The 20,288-nt window shown below is 41.8% G+C and overlaps 1 protein-coding gene across 15 annotated transcripts in view; it reads left to right on the top strand.

Annotated features, from left to right (window-relative positions):
* Window positions 1–20,288, top strand: part of ACAP2 (ArfGAP with coiled-coil, ankyrin repeat and PH domains 2) — a 159,337-nt gene that overhangs the window by 65,453 nt on the left and 73,596 nt on the right. For all 15 annotated transcript variants that reach the window (XR_016232046.1, XR_016232047.1, XR_007924434.2 and 12 more), the window contains 2 exon segments: window positions 25–78; window positions 17,882–17,940. Coding sequence is in view for 12 of the 15 variants with exons in the window: in XM_089330231.1 (XP_089186357.1) it covers window positions 25–78; window positions 17,882–17,940 (113 nt within the window). In the remaining 3 variants the exon portion in view is untranslated.

The raw sequence follows: 20,288 nt of genomic DNA on the forward strand, positions 1-20,288 counted from the left end.
TTCTTTCTTTTTTTTTTTCCACAGACAAGTTTGACCAAGTTTTCTGACAGTCTTCAAGAAATGATAAATTTTCACACAGTAAGTGTCAGTAAGTAGGTGTTACTATGACCATGTTAATATTTTTTTCTTTTCTTGAGTATTTTATGAAATGATCAAAATTGAATTCAGTGGCTTTGACCATCAACCTCTTTGTTGGGTGGATATGAAATGTACACAGAGAAGAAGAGAGAGAAGAAAACATGTTTTATGTTCCATTCTAATATGTTGAACATAACATCAATGAAGTATACATTTGTTAAACTCATCTTTGCTTTACATTGTGTCTTTGTAAGTTTTAAAAAATTTATTTACAGAAGTAAAAGTTTTCATTTTAAATTAGCTCTTTTTTTTTTTTTTAAGAAACATACAAATATCTGCTCTTTAATCAGCTGCCAATGAAAGACTGCTAATGGGGGGCCAGTGTTGTGGCACAGCTGATTAAACTGCTGCCCACAAAGCCAGTATTCCATTTGAGCACCTTGAGTGCTGATTCCAATCCTGACTGCTCTCTCTCTCTCTCTCTCAACTCTGCCTTTTCAAGTCCTTTGTCTTTTATTGTTGTTAGACAATAACTGATGTTTATTGCATGCCTGTTATTCAGGCCCACTTCTAAGCACTTCATTTGCATGTTAACCTTAGAACTCTTCTATGGAATAGGTTTAGTTATTATTCCCACTTGTGAATGAGGAAACTGAGGCACAAGAGAGGTTAGGTTATTTGCCAGAACACAACAGCAGAGGGGAACAGCCTGCATATCAGATGGTCTGCAGCGACATGGTCAGCATTTCCATACTGTCTACCACATGTTTCATACCAGATGTTTTAGGAGAATGAAATTACTGCACCAGAACATACCAACAAAATATTCTTATTGACCAAGGTTCTCTGCTTCACCAAAACATTAGTCAGACTCCTAAACCCTGTTCTAGCCCAGTGTGTGCACTAATTTGTAAAATCTACTTTTTTATGCTTTGTTTTTAAATTAACATATAATAGTCACTTATGTTTACCCATTATTTATTTATTTATTTGTTATTGAGTTGTAGAGTTCTTTGTTCTGGGTGATAAATCCTTATCAATATATTTTATGTAAATATTTTTGCCATTTTTGTAGGTTTTAAAGTTTAATTTTGATGATATCTGAAGTCCAGTTTATTTTTTGTTTTGCCTGTGCTTTTGGTGTCACATCTAAGAGAATCTATTGCCAAATCCATGGTCATGAAAATTTTCACCTGGGTTTTTTCTAAGTTTTAATGGCTTTCACTCTAACATTTTACACAGTTTGACTACTTTGTGCTTTTTTGTTTCGTTTTGCCTTTTACTGAATTTAGATGCCAGTGTTAGGTATATTTGATTTCACTTCAAGTCTAATGACATTTTGGATTTAAGTTTTTTAAAAATATAATATGGCTGTTAAGTTTTTTGGGTATGCAACAACTCTTAAATGAGTGTAGTGCATTAAATGTTTTATCCATAATATATTACCCGGTGAAAGAGTCCCTGTCTGTCATATTTTATTTCAACCAGTAAATCTTATACTGTTGCTTTACGTAAGAATATCTTACTTGGGGCAGGTGTTTGGTACAGCAGTTAAGAAGCTGTTTAGTATGCCCATTCCGTTTGGAGGGTCTAGATTTAGTCCTGGTTCTTCTTATTCTAGTTTCCTGCATTTGCACAGCCTGGGAGGCACCAGATGATGGCTCACTTACTTGAGTCCCTTGCCACTCATTTAGGAGAACTAGATTAAGTTCTGGCTTCCTAGTTTTAGCCTAGCTCAACTTTGGCTATTGTGTGCACATAGGGAGTGAGCCAGCAGATGAAACATCTGTCTCTGTCTCTAGGTTTGCCTTTCAAATAAGAAAACAAATAATAAAATAATTAAGAATATCTTACTCTATTATAGTTTTATATATGAAAAGTTATGGTTAAGATAAACTTTTGGTAAATAAATTGTTTTTTGTGTTGAAAGATTTTTTTTAAAGATTTCTTTATTATTTATTTGAAAGGCAGAGTTACAGAGAGGCAGAGGCAGAGAGAGAGAGGGAGAGATCTTCCATCCACTGGTTCACTCCCCAAATGGCCGCAACGGCTGGGGCTGGGCTGATCCAAAACCAGGAGCCGGGGAGCTTCTTCTGGGTCTTCCATGTGGGTGCAGGGGCCTAGGGACTTGGGCCATCTTCTGCTGCTTTCCCAGGCACATTAACAGGGAACTGGACTGGAAGTGGAGCAGCCAAGACTTGAACCAGTGCCCATATGGACTGTCGGCACTGCAAGCTGCGGCTTTACCTGCTATGCCACAGCACTGGCCCTGAAAGATTTCTTGTTAAGAAATTTTTGAAATATTTTACAGGTCAGTCTCTGAGAGTAAATTAAATATTTAAAATTGGGTTTATTTTTCAAACATGATGTAAGTGTATTTTTGCCTTAATAGAGATAGAGATTGGTATTTTTAATGCTGGTGCTCTTAATGTGCACCCACTTTCCTGAAATCTATGTATTTTCCACTAATGTTTGTTTTCTTCCTTTCTAAAATTGAAAGCAGTCAGTGTTTCTTGACTTTATTAATGTAAAAAGAGTAGAGAATATAGACAATTTCAACTGAGTTTTAGCCCCATTGTTACTCCCTGTATAATTTTGTTCAGTTTACTTGATAACTTTAATTTTTCAGTTTATTCTTCTATAAAAAGGGGATGATAAAATCAGTCACACCTATTTCTAAATGTGTTGTGAGGAACAAAAACTCTGGAGAGTGATAATCCTTTCTTAACTGTGTCAGTTGGCATCCATTCAGGGGAACAGAAACCACTTAGAATACTTCTGACAGAAAACTTTTAATATAGGGGGTGGTTGCAAAGTGCTGGAAGAGCTGGAGGAATAAAAAAGCTGAGGTGATCATGCTACCCAGAAGTCATGGGTAGCATGGGAAATAGCTATTGCACTGAGGGCTGGAGGGACAGAAGAGAATGTAGTGTTACCCAGAACCTCTAGGTAGTTGGGGGTAGTGCCTTTGTTACCTAGGTGGAAAGCCAGGAGCTTGCCTGGTTGTTGCTGTGACATGAGCCAAGGACTTCACAGACCCATTGACGCTGCTAAAGTGGCCACCAATGCTGCTGAATTTTGGAGCAGCTCTTGGAGTGCTCAAGGAGTGGGTTCTTCTTTTCTCTTGCCTCTTTTTTTTTTTTTTTTTTTTAAAGATTTATTCATTTATTTGAAAGTCTTGAGTTACACACACACAGAGAAAGAGAGGCAGAGAGAGAGAGGTCTTCCATCCACTGGTTCACTACCCAATTGGCCACAATAGCTGGAGCTGCGCCAATCTGAAGCCAGGATCCAGGAGCTCTTCTGGGCACAAGGACTTGAGCCATCTTCTACTGCTTTCCCAGGCCACAGCAGAGAGCCGAATTGGAAGTGGAGCAGCCAGGGCTCGAACTGGCACCCATATGGGATGCCAGCACTGCAGGCAGCAGCTTTACCCGCTGTGCCACAGCGCTGCCCCTCCCCCCCTTTTAAGATTTATTTTATTTATTTGAAAAGTAGAATGATAGAGAAGGAGAGAGGGAGAAACAGTAAGAGAGATTTTCAATCTGCTGATTCAAGCCTCACATCGCCAAAATGGCCCTACTGGGCCTGTCTGAAGCCAGGAGCCAGGAACTCCATACTGGTCTCCCATGTGGGTGGCAGGGGTGCACGTACTTAGGCCATCTTTTGCTGCTTTCCTAGGCACATTAGCAGGCAGCTGAGCTCGACTGGAAGCAGAGTATCTAGGACTTGAACTGGAACTCCAATGTGGTATGCTGGCCTTGCAGGTGTCAGATTAACTGGTGTGCCACAGCACTGGTCCTTCTCTCCTACCTTTTAATCTGACTTTGGCTTCTACTTGTGGAACCTGATCTCTCAGTTGGGGTCTGGAAAGTATCCCATGCAGACTTGTGGCCCCCAGCAGTATGGACAAGGAGACTAAGGAAGAGTGAGTGTGCAGATGATAGCCAACAGGAAAACAACTAGCACATCAACCATAAAGTCTTTAATTTTGGAATTGTTTTTGGTGGAAAATGGTTGTATAGCTTAACATTTTACCCTTAAAACCTTTTTTCTGTGACTTTTTCCATACATTCAATTTCTAACATGTTAGCAAAGTATACTCCAAACCCACCTATCTATCAGTTGTTTCTTTACTACCTCTAAGTTTAAACTACAGTCTCTTATTTAAGCTTCTATAATGGCCTCCCAGTTCATGTCTGCTTCTGTTCTTGCCTTTTGTACAATGAGTTTTGAAGACATCAGCCAGAATGATGTCACACCCAGAATACTTACCCATGGCCTGCCAAGTTCCAGTTGATCTGTTTATGATTCCTTGATCTCATTTTAATCTGCCTGGCTGTAGCCACTTGGGTTCTTTGTTAGTCTTTGCACATACCAAAGTATGCTCATCTTAGGGCCTTTGCGCTTGCTGTCTGCTTGCTGTGGAATGTTCTTCCTCCACATCTGCATATGGTTGGTTTCCTCACAGTATTCTTGCACCTTTACTTTATTTAAAAGGTCATTACCTCTTGGACCTCTCATAACAACTCTGTGATCACTTTTGTATCTCTTGACCCTACATTGTCAGGAACATACATTGATACTTAAAAAGAGACTTCAGAACATTCATGGATGGACTAGTGTTGTGGCATAATGGATTAAACCACTGCCTGCAACGCTGGCATTCATATGGGCTCAGGTTTGATTCCTGGGAAGTGGCAGGAGATGGTACAAGTACTTGGGTCCCTTCACCCATTTGGGAAACTTGGATGAAGCTTTGGCTCTTGACTTTGGCCTGACACATCCCTGGCCGTTGCAGCCATTTGGGGAGTGAGCCAGAGATGGAATATTTCTATCCCTCCCTCCCTCCAACCCCACTCTGTAACTCTGCCTTTCAGATAAATAAAATAAATCTTAAAAAAGTTCATGGAAAATATATATTGATACATATTGTAAAAAAACTATGCATTAATTTCAGATGTATTTTGTATCAAAATAATCTTTTAATTCAATTTTTAAAAATTTATTTATTTGAAATACAGAGTGACAACAGAGAAAAAGAGACAGACTCTGAGAAAAACATCTTTCATCCAGTGGTTCACTTCCCAAATGGCCACAATGGCCACAGTTGGGCTAGGCCTAAACCGGGAGCCAGGAACTCCATCCAGGTCTCCCATATGGAGCAAGCATTATTATAAAATTTAAATAGAATCTCAGAGCCATTTGTTAAAATGTTAAAAATGGGACCAGCACTATGGTATAGTGGGTTAGGCCCCTGCCTGTGGTGTTGACATCCCATATGGGTGCCCATATGAGTTCTGGCTGCTCCACTTTCAATCTAGCTCCCTGCTAATTGCCTGGGAGAGCAGCAGAAGATGGCTCAAGGAAGATGACCTGGAGGAAGCTCCTGGCTCCTGGCTTTGGATCGGCCCAACTGCAGCCCTTGCGGCCATTTAGGGGGTGAATCAAAGGATGGAAGACCCCCTCCCCCTGTAGTTTTGCCTCTCAAGTAAAAATTAAATCTTTAAAAAAATGTTAAATGTAGCTATATAAAATGCTTTATTTTAATAGCATTCTCTACAATGAAATTGTACTTACATAGCATTCCAGGACAAAGACTGCTTTCTAAAAGGCAATAAATAATGAGATCTGCTTTACAATCTGTAGCAGAGCTCTTAACACTTGGGTTTTGGTGGATCAGTTTGTACTACTATAAAAGTTTTGATATTCAGAAATGAAGTAACTTAATCAGATGGCAGAATACCATTTAAGTCATCTTTTAAAGTCAATAGCTAGTATTAAGCAAATTTGCAAGTTGAGAATTATTCCTCTGAAGCATTAAAAAAAAATTATTTGATGGGCAGAGAAAGAGACAGACATACACACAGAGTGCTCCTATCTGCTGGTTTGTTCTCCAGATGCCTTCAGACTCTGGAGTTGTGTCATTGGGGACAGATAGCAGGAACCCAATTGCTTAAGCCATCACTGCTGCCTCCTTGGATCTCTTTGTCTTAGCAGGAACCTGGAATCAGGAGCCAGAGCCAGGAATTTAACCCAAGCATTCTGACGTTGGATGCAGATATCCTAACAAACATCTTAAATAATCTTTCAAATGCCTCCTTACCTCCTAAGCTTTTTTTTTCCCTAAAATTTCACTTATTTTGAAAATTTATTTGAAAGGCAGAGAGCAAGAAAGAGAGAGAGAGAGAACTTGTATCTGCTGGTTAACTTCCTGAGTGCCCTACAGTAGCCAGAGCCAGACCAGGTTGAGGCCAGGGGTGAGGAAATTCAGTCTGGCTTTCCCACATGAGTGGCAGGGCCCCAAGTCCATGAGCTATCACTGGCTGCCTCCGAGAGTGTCCATTAGTAGGCAGTTGTAATTGGAAGTAGAACTGAGATTCAAACCTAGGTACTCCAGTATGGGATATGAGCATCCCAAGAGGCATGTTAACTATGGTGCTAAATGCTACTTCCCCCTCCTAAGCTTTTTGAATTTTACTTTTAACTCATAAACTTTGGTAAAATTCTTCTCTGTGTGGGGAGCAATCCGGACTAGACTAAGTTACTCGAATTAGGACTTATTCTATGCATCTGCTCTCCCACAATATGGCGCTGGGAGAGAAGTAAACAGCTTCCGCACAGCTGCCTCCAGTTCAACCAATTAACTGTAGGACTTGCTCCTGATTGGAGAGCAGCGTACTCAGCCGAGTTGGGATTGGCGGAGGAGGACTATAAAGGAGGAGAGAGACGGCATGCACCGGAAACATCTATGGGGAACATCTAAGGGAACCCGTGCAGCCCCCAGAGAGCCGGCCGGCGGTGTGCCGCTCCCCTGCGGAAGTGGGGAATGCGGCCAGGGGGAACTGCCCTTCCACGGAGGTGGAAGGGATAGTAGCCAACCCGGGAAGAACCAGCAGCAAACCCGGGGAGGGCCGAGCAGACAGAAAGAACAGCGCAGGGTCCTGTGTTGCTCCTCCACGAAGAGGGGGAGCGACATAATGGTGCCGTGACTCGGATAGGAAACCTAGGACGGATAGCAAACTTAGGAGGGAAGAAACGGGAAGAATTGGGAAAATATCGAAGAGAGAGACTAGCAAACAGCCTAGGGAAAAGCCGGCCGAAAAAGGTGCCGGAAGAAGCTATTGAAAGCCTAGGCATAGACTCAGATACGGACTACGGACTACGGGGGGAAGCTGGGAGAAATCTCTAAGGTCGAAAGCGAAAGTGAAAGCTAGAACAAACAGACTCGGACGCGGACTGTGGGGAGAGGCCAGGAGAAATGAGGGAGGAATATCGTTGGAGGAAAGCTTGGGGAAACATACCGGGTAGAGAAAAATGTTAGGGAAATTGAAGCCGCGGGGGGCAGGCCGAGGCGGAAACGAAAGCCACTTTGGGGTTCTCAAGTTAGCCCGGGAATAGGAGGCGAAAAGTTGAAGCCAGAAGCTGAGACGTAAGCCAGATTGGGATCCGTCTGATTAGCCCGGGGAGCAAAGGACGGGAAGCCAAATCGTGGGGCGGAGACGTACGCTGGGTTGAATTCGCCAGGCTAGCCCGGGGAACTTAGATTGAATCCTAGTGGCGGAGACGCAAGCTACGCTGTGTTACTCGCGGAAGCCGCCGCGTGCAGAGAGAGCACGGGGTGTGAATAGATAGGGAACGCTGGCGTAGGCCGTGGTTCAGACGCGAAAGGGTTAAGCGTGGAGACCGCGGAGCGCGCGAACCCGAGCCGCGCAAAGCCGGGAAGCTGCGCAGATGAGAGAGGCGCGCGGGCTGAAGCGGCGCAGAGCCGGGAACCCGCCGGCGGGGCGAGGTGCCGGAAAGCCGCAGGGATAAGAGAAACAGAAGTTTGGAAGTGAAGTAAAAGAGAAATGGGAATGCTGGAAGATAGAAGTGAAATGGGAGAGGTAGGAATGCCCGGAGATAGAGAAATAGAGAAAAATAAGGCCTCCCCTCAACATGCCAATTAGAAGGCTTGGATTCGGTCTGCCTAATCAAGTGAGGCGATGAGCACATGCGGGCAGCTAGCAGCTTATGCGCCGCAGGTCACCGAAGACAGGCACGAATTAACATCAGTAAGGCTTCCCCACAATACAACAATATTAAGCTTGGATTCGGTCTGCCTGATTTAAGGCGGTAAGCGCCAGCAAAGCTCGACCAGAGTATGAGCTGCAGGTCACCGAAGATAGGCACGAACCAACACTAATAAGTCTCCCCCACAATAAGGCAATGAGAAGGCTTGGATTCGGTTTGCCTGATAGGTTTTGTAAGCCCCTGCGGGCAGAGCAGAGCATGCGCTGCAGGGCACCGAACACAGGCATGCATCAGCGCCTAAAAACCTCCTCACAATGGCGAAGAGAGGACCCGGATTCGGTTTTCCTGATTGATAGGACTTGTAAGAGCCTGTGGCAACTCTAGCAAGTAGAGCAGAGTGTGTTCCGCGGGACACCGAAGACAGGCGCGTATCAACGCTAAAAAATAAAAAGAAAGGGGGATCTGTGGGGAGCAATCCGGACTAGACTAAGTTACTCGAATTAGGACTTATTCTATGCATCTGCTCTCCCACAATATGGCGCTGGGAGAGAAGTAAACAGCTTCCGCACAGCTGCCTCCAGTTCAACCAATTAACTGTAGGACTTGCTCCTGATTGGAGAGCAGCGTACTCAGCCGAGTTGGGATTGGCGGAGGAGGACTATAAAGGAGGAGAGAGACGGCATGCACCGGAAACATCTATGGGGAACATCTAAGGGAACCCGTGCAGCCCCCAGAGAGCCGGCCGGCGGTGTGCCGCTCCCCTGCGGAAGTGGGGAATGCGGCCAGGGGGAACTGCCCTTCCACGGAGGTGGAAGGGATAGTAGCCAACCCGGGAAGAACCAGCAGCAAACCCGGGGAGGGCCGAGCAGACAGAAAGAACAGCGCAGGGTCCTGTGTTGCTCCTCCACGAAGAGGGGGAGCGACACTCTGGAAGCTGGAATATTTTTGGATGCAATAGCAGAGATTGATAGTCTCATATAATTTCTTTGTAAAAAGCTGGTAATGGATGAAACTAAATGATTTTGCTGTATTTTCAGTTTTTTAGATAAATTATTTTATAAAAATTATTTGTATTTATTTGAAAGGAAGTGAGTAAGAGAGGGAGAGAGGAAGAAGAATCTTTCATTGGTTTACTCCCCAGATGCTTGCGGCCAGGTCTGAGCCAGACCAAAGCCAGGAGTCTGGAACTCAGTGCAGGTCTCCCACATGAGTGGCAGGGACCCAAGTTGTTGAGCCATCACCTGCTGCCTTTTTGGGTGCCAGTTAGTAGGTAAATGGAATAGAAAGTGGAACTGAGGCTTGAACCCAGGCACTCTAATATGGATGAGGGCATCCTAAGTAGCATCTTAACTGTTGCACCTAATAACTCTCTCCAAGTAAATTTTTAGTATAACTTTGTACCTTGTAGTCATTGTTGACTATACTGCCAGTATGTAAAATTATGTGTATGTGTGATAATTATATGTGTTCTAAAAATATTTTAAAATAAATTATAATGAAAGATTATATATTACCTCATTATTACTCTGTGATCAGAAAATCAAATTTTCAAAAATCTTTTTAATCCTAGCAGCCTACAGTCCATTTAAAGTGTTTTATTTAATGTGCATTTAATTTCATTTTCAGAAATAATTTTTAAAGTAATTTTAAAAAATGATGAAGTTTCATCAAGAGTTAGTCTTTGGTCATTTAACACCAAAAGCCAATAATAAATACCAAGAAATAACAGCTAACAAAATAACAAAATCAATTATGTTCTAACGGGATACCTAATGGTAAGGAAACAACCTTTTCCATTTTCATTGTTAACAGGAAAAATGTGGAAAAAATAAGAATAAATAGTAACAAATTGTGATTAAAATAATTTAAGTAGTTTTGTATGATTTAATGGGAATGTAGGGGAAAGAGTTATATAATTTTGCCAAAATAATAATTACTACTGTCAGAAAATTAACAGGGGCTGGTGCTGTGGCATAGTGAGTAAAGCCGCTGCTAGCATCCCATATGGGTGCTGGTTTGAGTCCTGGTTTCTCCATTTTTGATCTTGCTCCCTGCTAGTGGCCTGGGAAAGCAGTGGGGGATGGCTCAAGTGCTTGGGCCCTTGCACCCATGTGGGAGACCTAGAACAAGTTCCTGGCTCCTGGCTTTGGATAGGTCTAGCTGTCTCTGTCTCTCTCACTCTAGCTCTAGCTCTCTCTCTCTCTCTCTGTCTTTCTCTTACTCTGCCTTTCAAATATAAATAAATAAATCCTTAAAAAAATTAACAAAATCATACAAATTTGTTGAAATATATAGTGTTAATATAATTTTATCAGTTATAAGTTTCTAAATTGTCAAAATAGTTTACTACTTTTAAAAGCACCATATATAAGCATCAGTATCTTAACACTTCTCAGCCTTTTGGCTGAGATGAAGTGTAGCATCAATATCTTGTATGTTCAGCTTTCAAAAATCTTATGTTACTTTGCTTAACGACCACCTCAAAATGTAGTATTTAAAACCCACCACTGTCATTTATATGGGTTGGGATTTAGGGAGCCTGCTTACCCTGCTCCAGTTGATGTTGGCTGGGTAACTTGTCTGTGGCTAGAGAAGCCAGCATGTCTGCAGGGTGGCTGCAGTAGGTAGAGCTGGTTGGGCTTTTTCAACTTTTGGAATGTCTCATTTTCTTTTTTTTCTTTTTTTTTTTTTTTTCTCAACATTTGATCTCTCACCCCAGCAAAGAACTCAGACTTTTTAATCTGGTCGATGAGTTTCAAGGGTTTGAAATTAATAGGTGTATAGTCTCTTAAAGCCTAAGTCTAAAAGTCACATTGCATCACTCCTTATGTATTCTGTGGATCAAAACAAGACCATGGGCCATCCCAGATTCAAGGTAAAGGAATTAAACTGTACCTCTTGATGGGAAAATGGCATGCTGCACATAGAGGCATGGGAGGAGTTGTTGATGGCCATTTATACTATTTTTATTCATGGCTTATAGGTAGTTTACTACACCTTTCAACATCTGCATGTGTGCTATGGCCCGAGTGTTGGGAAACTTAACATCACTACATTGGGCCCCATTTCTAGTACTAGACTTTTTAATATCTTTGTAGGAAATTCTGACATGCAGTAAAATTTGAAAACCTTTACTGAAGTTTGAGGTGAATGATTCCTTAAGACTTGTCCTGGGAGCTGGTGCTGTGGCTTAGCAGGTAAAGCTGCTGCTTGTGGTGCCAGCATCCCATATGGCACAGGTTCGAGACCCGGCTGCTCTGCTTCCGATCCGGCTGCTCTGCTATGGCCTGGGAAAGCAGTAGAAGATGGCACAAGTCCTTAGTACCCTGCACCTACATGGGAGACCTGGAGGAAGCTCCAGGCTCCTGGCTTAGGTTCAGCCCAGTTCTGGCCACTGTGGCCATTTGAGGAGTGAACCAGCGGATGGAGGACACCTTTCTCTCTCTCTCTCTGCCTCAACCTCTCTGTAGCTCTGCCTTTAAATAAATAAATAAATCTTAAAAAAAAAAAAAAAAAAGATTTGTCCTGGAACCCAGAGGAACTTGGTTAAAATGCAGATTCTCAGAACCCATTCCAGATCTATATAACCAGAATTCTGAAGGCTGGGAGCCAACAGTCTCTGATTCTGATGTACTCTAAATTTTGACAACTATTTTGGAGCACAGATTGGCATACTATGCTTTGCAGGCCAAATCCAGCCCCCTGCCTTTATTTATTTTTTTCATATAAATTTTTATTGGAACACAGCTGCACTCATTTGCTCCAATATTGTCTCTGGCTATTTTTGCACTTGGAACAGCAGGATTGAGTAGTTGTGATACAAACTGCGTGGTGCACAAGCCTAAAATAGTTATTACTATCTAGCTTTTTACAGAAAAAGTGTGCCGATCTATGCTCTAGAGGACTGTTTTATTTTTGTCCACTTCTAGGGCCTACGCCTGCTGTTAGGGCCTATACCTGCTATGACAGCCTTGGAAGAGAGTCCTTTTCTAGTTTTAGTGAAAATGATTTAACTGCTTTTGATGAGTTCTTCTTAGTGAAGTGGTGGTGGATGAACCATGTTGTAACCCAGACTAAAATCAGAATCTTTGAGAGCTTCTTTCAAAGCTCTGTATATCATTCCAGTCTGTAGCCCAGTTTGAGAAAGAGTACATTGCATCCCACAAATAAGCCACCTGGAGATCTTGGCCGATATAGAATAGATTCTGATTCTGTACTTCTAACAACTCTGATGGTTCTAGACATTCTGTATTTCTAACAAGTTCCCATGTGATGTGGCTAATGCTCATTCACACTTTGGAGAGTTTTTAAAATACTGATTCCTGAGTCTCACCAGTATTTCTTGTTATTTCAGCATTTGGATATTTAAAAATTCCTCAGGTTATTTCATTGTGCAACCAATTTGAGAACCCTTGGGTTAGAGCAGTTTGTCTCAATGTTTGTGTAACAAAATCACCTTGCAAATATTCTACAAATGCAGAGGATCCTATCTTCCTTCAGCAAGCTTGAGCCTTTTACTTTCTTAGCTTTTCCTGTGATTTTGATATGCACCTAAACCAGATTAGTACAGGCAGGGGATATAGGAAAAGAATAACAAATAATAAACATTCATCTACCTATTGGGATCTTTTGCTGATGATTTTAAAGAAGAGTCCTTTTGATTTATTTTAGGCCTGTTTATTATAGGCCTAATGAGATTACCAAAGAGATCCAATGAATTTTCAGTGTTAGAAGCCATAGCCGTGTAACTTTTTATCCATTCTGGGAAGGACAGGAGTGATTACGCCATGTAAAATCACCAGAAGACTGTGCTGTGGTACTTGAACAATATTTAAACGGATCACAAAAATGTTAAACTAGAGAATTTATACTTAGAGCCAGTGGCACCTTAATGATAAGAACTGGGGGAAGGATCAGTGCCATTTATGCATTTGTAGCCTATTCTACTAAAATTCCTGGAGTAGATGATGCCATCTGTGAAGTGCATCTCAGCTTTCATCCTTTCCTCAAAACGCATAGATAGTGATGCTGTGACTGGGGCCAGGCATGAATCAAGAGTAACCTGAGTGGAAGCTTTTGGTTTTATTTTTAAACATAAAAAAAAAAAAGATTTACTTCTTTGGAAAGCAGAGTATAGGCTATATTATTGAAACTTACTGTATTCAAATACAAATAGAATTTAATTTTGGTAATGCTATACTTTGGAGGATATAGATAGTAATGTTCTTGCAGTTATGAAGCAATGATACTACTACACAAAAATGTTCTTTTTTGCTTTGGAATATAGTGATTTTAACAGCTTTATTCAGGAATAATTTACATAAACTACATAAAGTATATAATTTGACAACTTCTGATATATGTATAACTCCGTGAAATCATCATCATGGTCAGTTGAATGAATACAATAATCATGCCTTTAAAATTTTCCTGTGACATTTTGTAATTCTATCTCCCCTACTTACCCCTCCTCCTCATTCCTAATCAATGACTAATCTGCTTTTCATCATTATTGATTAGTTTGCATTTTCTAGAATTGCATGTAATTGGATAGTTTTGTTGGTCTAGTTCATTTTTTTTGTGTAATCAGTGTCAGTAATACTGTGTGTATCAATACTTATTTATTTTTTATTGCTAAATTATATTATATTTGATGGATATATCACAGTGTGTATATCCATTCACCTGTTGATGGATGTAGTTTGCTATTCTAGTATAATAGATTATCCCAAAATCTACTGGCATAAAACAACAAATATTTATTATGTCAATATCTGGACCAGAAATTTGGGGGAGGACTAGTTGGAAGTTCCAAGTCTTTCAGGAGCTTGCTGTGAAGATGTTGCCTGGGACTTCAGTTTCTCCACAAAGACATTTTTGCATAGCTTCTTCAGTATTCTTACTGCATAGAGTCTGGTTATTACCAAAATAAGTGACCTAAGAGTGAGGACTAAGAGGCAGCTTTAATGCCTTCTATGACCCAGTCTCAGAAGTTATATACATTGTCACTTCCTATGCATTACTATTTGCTGTAAGTATGTCATTATGCCCAACTACATTCAGTGGAGAAGAATTGGGGGCCTGTGTTTGAAGGGAGGAGTATCAGAAAATTTAGGGATGTATTTGAAAGCTACCATGAAGGAGAGTTGTTTTTTATAAGTTTTGACTATTACAAATAAAAATGCTTTTAACAATGTGTGTACAAATCCATGTAGATATACTTTTGTTTTTGTGTGTAAATAGCTATGAGTAGAAAGTCTAGTTTGTAAGATACAATTATGTTTACATTTTTACTATGAGTACAGCCAAGACTATAAAACATTAATAAGGAAAGAAAAAAAAATTTACTGACATTTATAGTAATCTTTTCTTTAAAAAAAACCTATTTATTTATTTATTTACTTGAAGGTCAGAGTTACAGAGAGAGAAAGAGGGAGAGGTCTTTCATCCACTGGTTCACTCAATTAATCTGGATCTCCCATTAGGTAGCAAGGACCCTTTATCACCTACTGCCTCCCAGAGTGCACACTGGCAGGAAGCCAGAATTGGAAGTGGAAATAGATACTACAATATAGGATACAGCATCCCAAGTGGCGTCTTAACGATTGCACTTAGCACCTTCCCTTAAAATTTATTTACTTATTTTCACTTAATTTATAAGAGAGAGAGACAGAGAAAGAAAGATAGATCCTCCATCCTCTGGTCCTCTCAGCAGACAACAGCCAGAACTGGACCAGACCAAAGCCAGAAGCACAGGACTGAATCTGGATCTCCCACCTAGATGTAAGGACTAAAGTGCTTGAGCCATCATCTGCTGCCTCCTAGGGTATGCATTAGCTGGAAGCTGGATCAGAAACAGAAGAGCCAGCACTGAAATCAGACACTAGGATATGGGGTGTCGGCATCCCAAGTGGTGTTTTAACCACTGCACCAAACTCTTGCCCCTTATACAGTGAATGTTTTTCAAGATTTATTTAATTGAAGGGCAGAGAGAAAGGTATCTTCCATCCACTGGTTCACTTCTTTTTTTTTTTTTTTTTAAGATTTATTTTATTTATTTGAAAGAGTTACGGAGAGGCAGAGAGAGAGGGAGAGGGAGAGGGAGAGAGAGAGAGAGATCGGTCTTCCATCTGGTGGTTCACTTCCCCAGATGGCTGCAACGACCAGAGCTGCGCCAATCTGAATGCAGGAGCCAGGAGCTCCTTCCAGGTCTCCCACGTGGGTGCAGGGGCCTAAGCACTTGGACCATCTTTCACTACTTTCCCAGGCCATAGGCGAGAGCTGGATTGGAAGAAGAGCAGCCAGGACTATAACCAGCGCCCATATGGATTGCTGGCGCCTCAGGCCAGTGCTTTAACCCGCTACACCACAGCACCAGCCCCTACTGGTTCACTTCTAAAATGGCTGCAATGGCCAGATCTGGGCCAAACTGAAGCCAGGAGCCAGGAACACCATCCTGGTCTCCTACATGGGGAGCAGGAGCTCAAGTATTTGGGCCATCTTTAGCACCTTAACAAGGAGCTGGATTGAAAGCAGAGTAGCCAAGATTGAAATCAGTGCAGTTATGGGATGCTGGTTTTAGAAGTGCTGCACAGTGATATTGGCCCCATTATCCAATGAATTTTGAGAAACACAACACTGTATAACTCAAAGCTCTTTTAAGATGTTGATCATTACAATTATCTAGAATGTTCAGCCATATCTCATACTCGATAGCCCAACGCACACTGTCAAAGGCAACTATTTGATTTTCTTCCATAAACTGGTTTTGCTTTTTTCTGTAACTTATATAAATGGAATCATGTCATGTAGTATTTGTGTTTGTGTGGGGGGTATTGTTATATGTGTGTGAAACTTTCACTTGGAATAAATTTTTGAAATTCATTGTTGCTATGTCAGTACTTTTCTCTCTTAAATAGTTACTAGTATAACTTAATGTCAGAGAATATATTCTCTATTGGGATGAGGAACTTTTTTTTTAGTTCTTTAGTTTCTTTAGTTCTGCTGAGATTATCAGTTTCTTTTTGAGTAAGCTTTGTTGGTTTTTGTCTTTCAAAGAACCCTTCCCCTCCCCACCTCCTCCCCTCCCCTTCTCCTCCCCTCCCCTCCTCCTCCCCTCCCCTCCCCACCCCTCCCCTCCTCCTCCCCTCCCCTCCCTTTCTCCTCTCCTCTCCTCCCCTCCCCTCCCCTCCCTTCCTCCTCTCCTCTCCTCCCCACCCTTCCCCTCAACCCCGCACCCCTTCTCCTCTCCTCCCCACCCCTTCCCCTCCTTCCCCTCCCCTCTCCTCTCCTCCCCTCCCCTGTCCCCCTCCACTCCCCTCCCATTCTCCTCCCCTCTCCTCCCCACCCTTCCCCTCCACTCCCCACCCCTTCTCCTCTCCACCCCTCCCCTCCTCTCCCCTCCCCTTCCCCTCTCCTCCCCCCACCCTTCCCCTCCACTCCCCACCCCTTCTCCTCCCCACCCTTCCCTTTCTCCTCCCCTCCCCTCTCCTCTCCTCTTTCCTCTTCTCTTCTCTTTCCTCTCCTCTCCTCCTCTCCCCCTCCTCTCCCCTCCCCTCCCCTCCCCTCCCCTCCCCTCTCCTTCCCTTTCCTTCTTTCTTCTTTTTTTTTTTAAAGATTTATTTTGCTTGAAAGAGAGTTACAGAGAGAAGTAAGAGACAGAGAGAGAGGTCTTCCATCTGCAGGTTCACTCCCCAAATGGCCTCAATGGCTGGAGCTGAGCTGATCCGGAGCTAGGAGCCAGGAACTTATTCCAAGTCTCCCATGTGGGTGCAGGATCCTGAGGACTTGGGCCATCTTCTACTGCTTTCCCAGGCGCATTAGCAGTGAGCTGGATCAGAAGTGGAGCAGCCTGCACTTGAACTGGTATTCAAATGGGATGCTGGTGCTGCAGGCCAGGGCGTTAACCTACTGTGCCACAGCCTTGGCCCCTATTGTTTCCTTTCTTATGCTTACTTTAGGTTCATAACTTTGGATTTTATATAATTCATCAAAATATTTTCTTGAAGTAAATTGACAGATTTTGAAACCTTGTACTCTGTCCAGATTTTGTGCATGTATCTAGGAGAAAACAGAAGATTTTGCTAATGGCAAACTTTCAGAGAGAATGAGATTGTGGTACTGTTTTTAATAAATAGATGGACATGGTGTTTCCTTTTTTTTTAATATTGATTTTTCTACCTGTTCATTTGACTCTTTCAAACTCTGAATAAAATATGTGTGAATTTTTAAAGTATTTGGCATTCCCATGATACACCTGATGAAATTCACACGGAGACTTCATTGTTAGTGTGCAGCATAATTTAAGTGAGGCAGGACATTGTCATGTACTCTTGTCTCTAATCTTAACAATCATTTAGCAAAATACTGTATAATGTTTACTTGTAATCAAAATATACAATGTTTTAAGTCCTCAAGTGTGTCAAAATGACTGACCTACCAGGCGGTTAGGGAGTGTATTTTTTTTTTTTTCCTTTGGTGTGATTTCCTGTGTTGGAGTAAGAAATACCAGTAGTGGACACTGTGGAACTTGTGTTACTCTTTTAGGTCATCTTCAGAGGTTGAATTAGAATTAAGGAAATAGGTTGCTCCACTATTTGAGCCTTCTATTTAATTGCTAAAGCAGATTTGTTTTCTGTGTAAATAGAAGCAGTTTTAGTTTTTGAGACAAGTGAAATTGGCTTAAAATCAATTTTGGGTTCTTTTGCAGATTTATTTATTGCAGATTTTAGAAGGCACATTCTTTCTTTGTTTACTTTTCTAATTCCTTACTGTTACCTTTTTCTTTTAGATCCTGTTTGACCAAACTCAGAGATCAATTAAGGCACAGCTTCAGAACTTTGTTAAAGAGTAAGTAAATTGCAGCAAAGACGAAAGAAAGATTGATGATCACATCTGGGAATTGGTATCTGTTGAAATAAATTATGGACTGTGAATTACCGAAAATATTGGAAATTTGTTATTTGCTTTGTGAGGTGTATATTACGTTTCTTCTTGAATTACTCCATGAGAGAATTAGACTTTATGTCTTCCAGTGACTTATTTACATCTTTAATATGTGTTTAGGCTATATAACTAGGGTCATTACAGCTTTAAAATTTTTTAAAATGTAAGTAAGTAATCTAATATCTTTTAAAAATCAAAGCAAACTCCCAAAGGTGGTTGAACTAGCATTATGTGTGAAACTAAGTGAAGCTAGTGGTATTTTCTTTGGAAAGAGAATAATAGGGTATATGAGAATGAGTCATGGAAGTGAACCTTTTGTGTCACAGTTATCACATTTTATCTGTGAAATAAATTGGAGTTATTTATTTTATAAATCTAAATGGTTCAAATTAGGAAAGTTTTTAGTTTTTCACATTAGTAATTTAGTTTCTCTTTCTCTCTTTTTTTAAAAAAATCATTTATTTGAAAAGCAAAGTTACAGAGAGAGCGAGCAAGAGAGAGAGAGAGAGAGAGATCTTCCATTTGCGCTGGACTGGACCAGGCTGAAGCCAGGAGTCTGGAACTTCATCCAGGTCTCCCAAATGGGTGTCAGGGGCTCAGGTACTCGGCCATCTTCCACTGAATTCTCCCAGGCATGTTAGTAGTGAACTGGATTGGAAGTGGAGCTGTAGGGACTTTTTCTTTTTCTTTTTTCTTTTCTTTTTTTTTTTTTTTTTGACAGGCAGAGTGGACAGTGAGAGAGAGAGACAGAAAGGTCTTCCTTTTGCCGTTGGTTCACCCTCCAATGGCTGCCGCAGCCGGCGTGCTGTGGCTGGCGCACCGCGCTGATCTGATGGCAGGAGCCAGATACTTATCCTGGTCTCCCATGGAGTGCAGGGCCCAAGTACTCGGGCCATCCTCCACCGGCCACAGCAGAGAGCTGGCCTGGAAGAGGGGCAACCGGGACAGAATCCGGCGCCCCGACTGGGACTAGAACCCGGTGTGCCGGCGCCGCAAGGCGGAGGATTAGCCTAGTGAGCCACGGCGCTGGCTGTAGGGACTTGAATAGGCACGCCTATGAGATGCTGGTGTTGCAGGCAGTGAATTAACTCATTGTACCACAACGACAGCCCCTTCAGTTTTTCCCTTTTAGTGTCTACCTGAGAATACATACAGTTATAGGGAAAATTTATTATTATGTAATAATATATAAGTATGTATAATAATAAACATTATAAGCTATAAATAGTATGTCATTTACATAATAATTACTGTTTTAGTAAGTTAGCATTTGTTGTCCTGGAGCTGATGTTTTGCAGCTGCTTTATAAATTACTTTATAATCTACTAATACTCAGAATATCCTCATTGAATCTATCTTTAAAAATGTATGGCTCGGCCGGCGCCGCGGCTCACTAGGCTAATCCTCCGCCTAGCGGCGCCGGCACACCGGGTTCTAGTCCCGGTCAGGGCGCCGGATTCTGTCCCGGTTGCCCCTCTTCCAGGCCAGCCCTCTGCTGTGGCCAGGGAGTGCAGTGGAGGATGGCCCAGGTGCTTGGGCCCTGCACCCCATGGGAGACCAGGAGAAGCACCTGGCTCCTGGCTCCTGCCATCGGATCAGCGCGGTGCGCCGGCCGCAGCGCGCCGGCCGCGGCGGCCATTGGAGGGTGAACCAACGGCAAAAGGAAGACCTTTCTCTCTGTCTCTCTCTCTCACTGTCCACTCTGCCTGTCAAAAAAATAAAAAACAAAAAAAAAAACAAAAAAACAAAAAAACAAACAAAAAAAAAAATGTATGGCTCCTTTCAAAGAGTTATTCTTTCGTAGGTGTACTTTAGTATAATTTAAAAAAATTCATTTGTCTTCAAGTTCCTGATAGCAAAAGTAAAATAAAGGAATGTTATATGATTTACCTAAGATTATTAGTGAATCCAGGGTTTCAGATTTTCAGACTGTTGAAAAGGATCCTGCTAGACACCCTTTATTGGTACAGTTCTTTAGGAATTGATGAATATGTGTGTTTACAGACTTACTTTATTCATGCTCTTTGACCCACTAATTCTCTCTAATAAGAAGTCAGTGTTGTTTCTTTCTTTCCTTTTTTTTTTTTTTTTAAAGATTTATTTGAAAGAGCCATAGAGGCAGGGAGAAGGGAAGACAGAGAGGTTGAGAGAGATCTTCCATCTGGTGCTTCACTTCCCAAAGAGCCACAATGGCCAAGGTTGAATCAGGCTGAAGCCAGGAGCCAGGAGCTTCATGCAGATCTACCATGTAG

Source organism: Oryctolagus cuniculus, chromosome 4 (assembly GCF_051225735.1).
Source record: "Oryctolagus cuniculus isolate XC-2025 breed Fujian yellow rabbit chromosome 4, ASM5122573v1, whole genome shotgun sequence".
In the NCBI taxonomy this organism is placed as follows: domain Eukaryota; kingdom Metazoa; phylum Chordata; class Mammalia; order Lagomorpha; family Leporidae; genus Oryctolagus; species Oryctolagus cuniculus.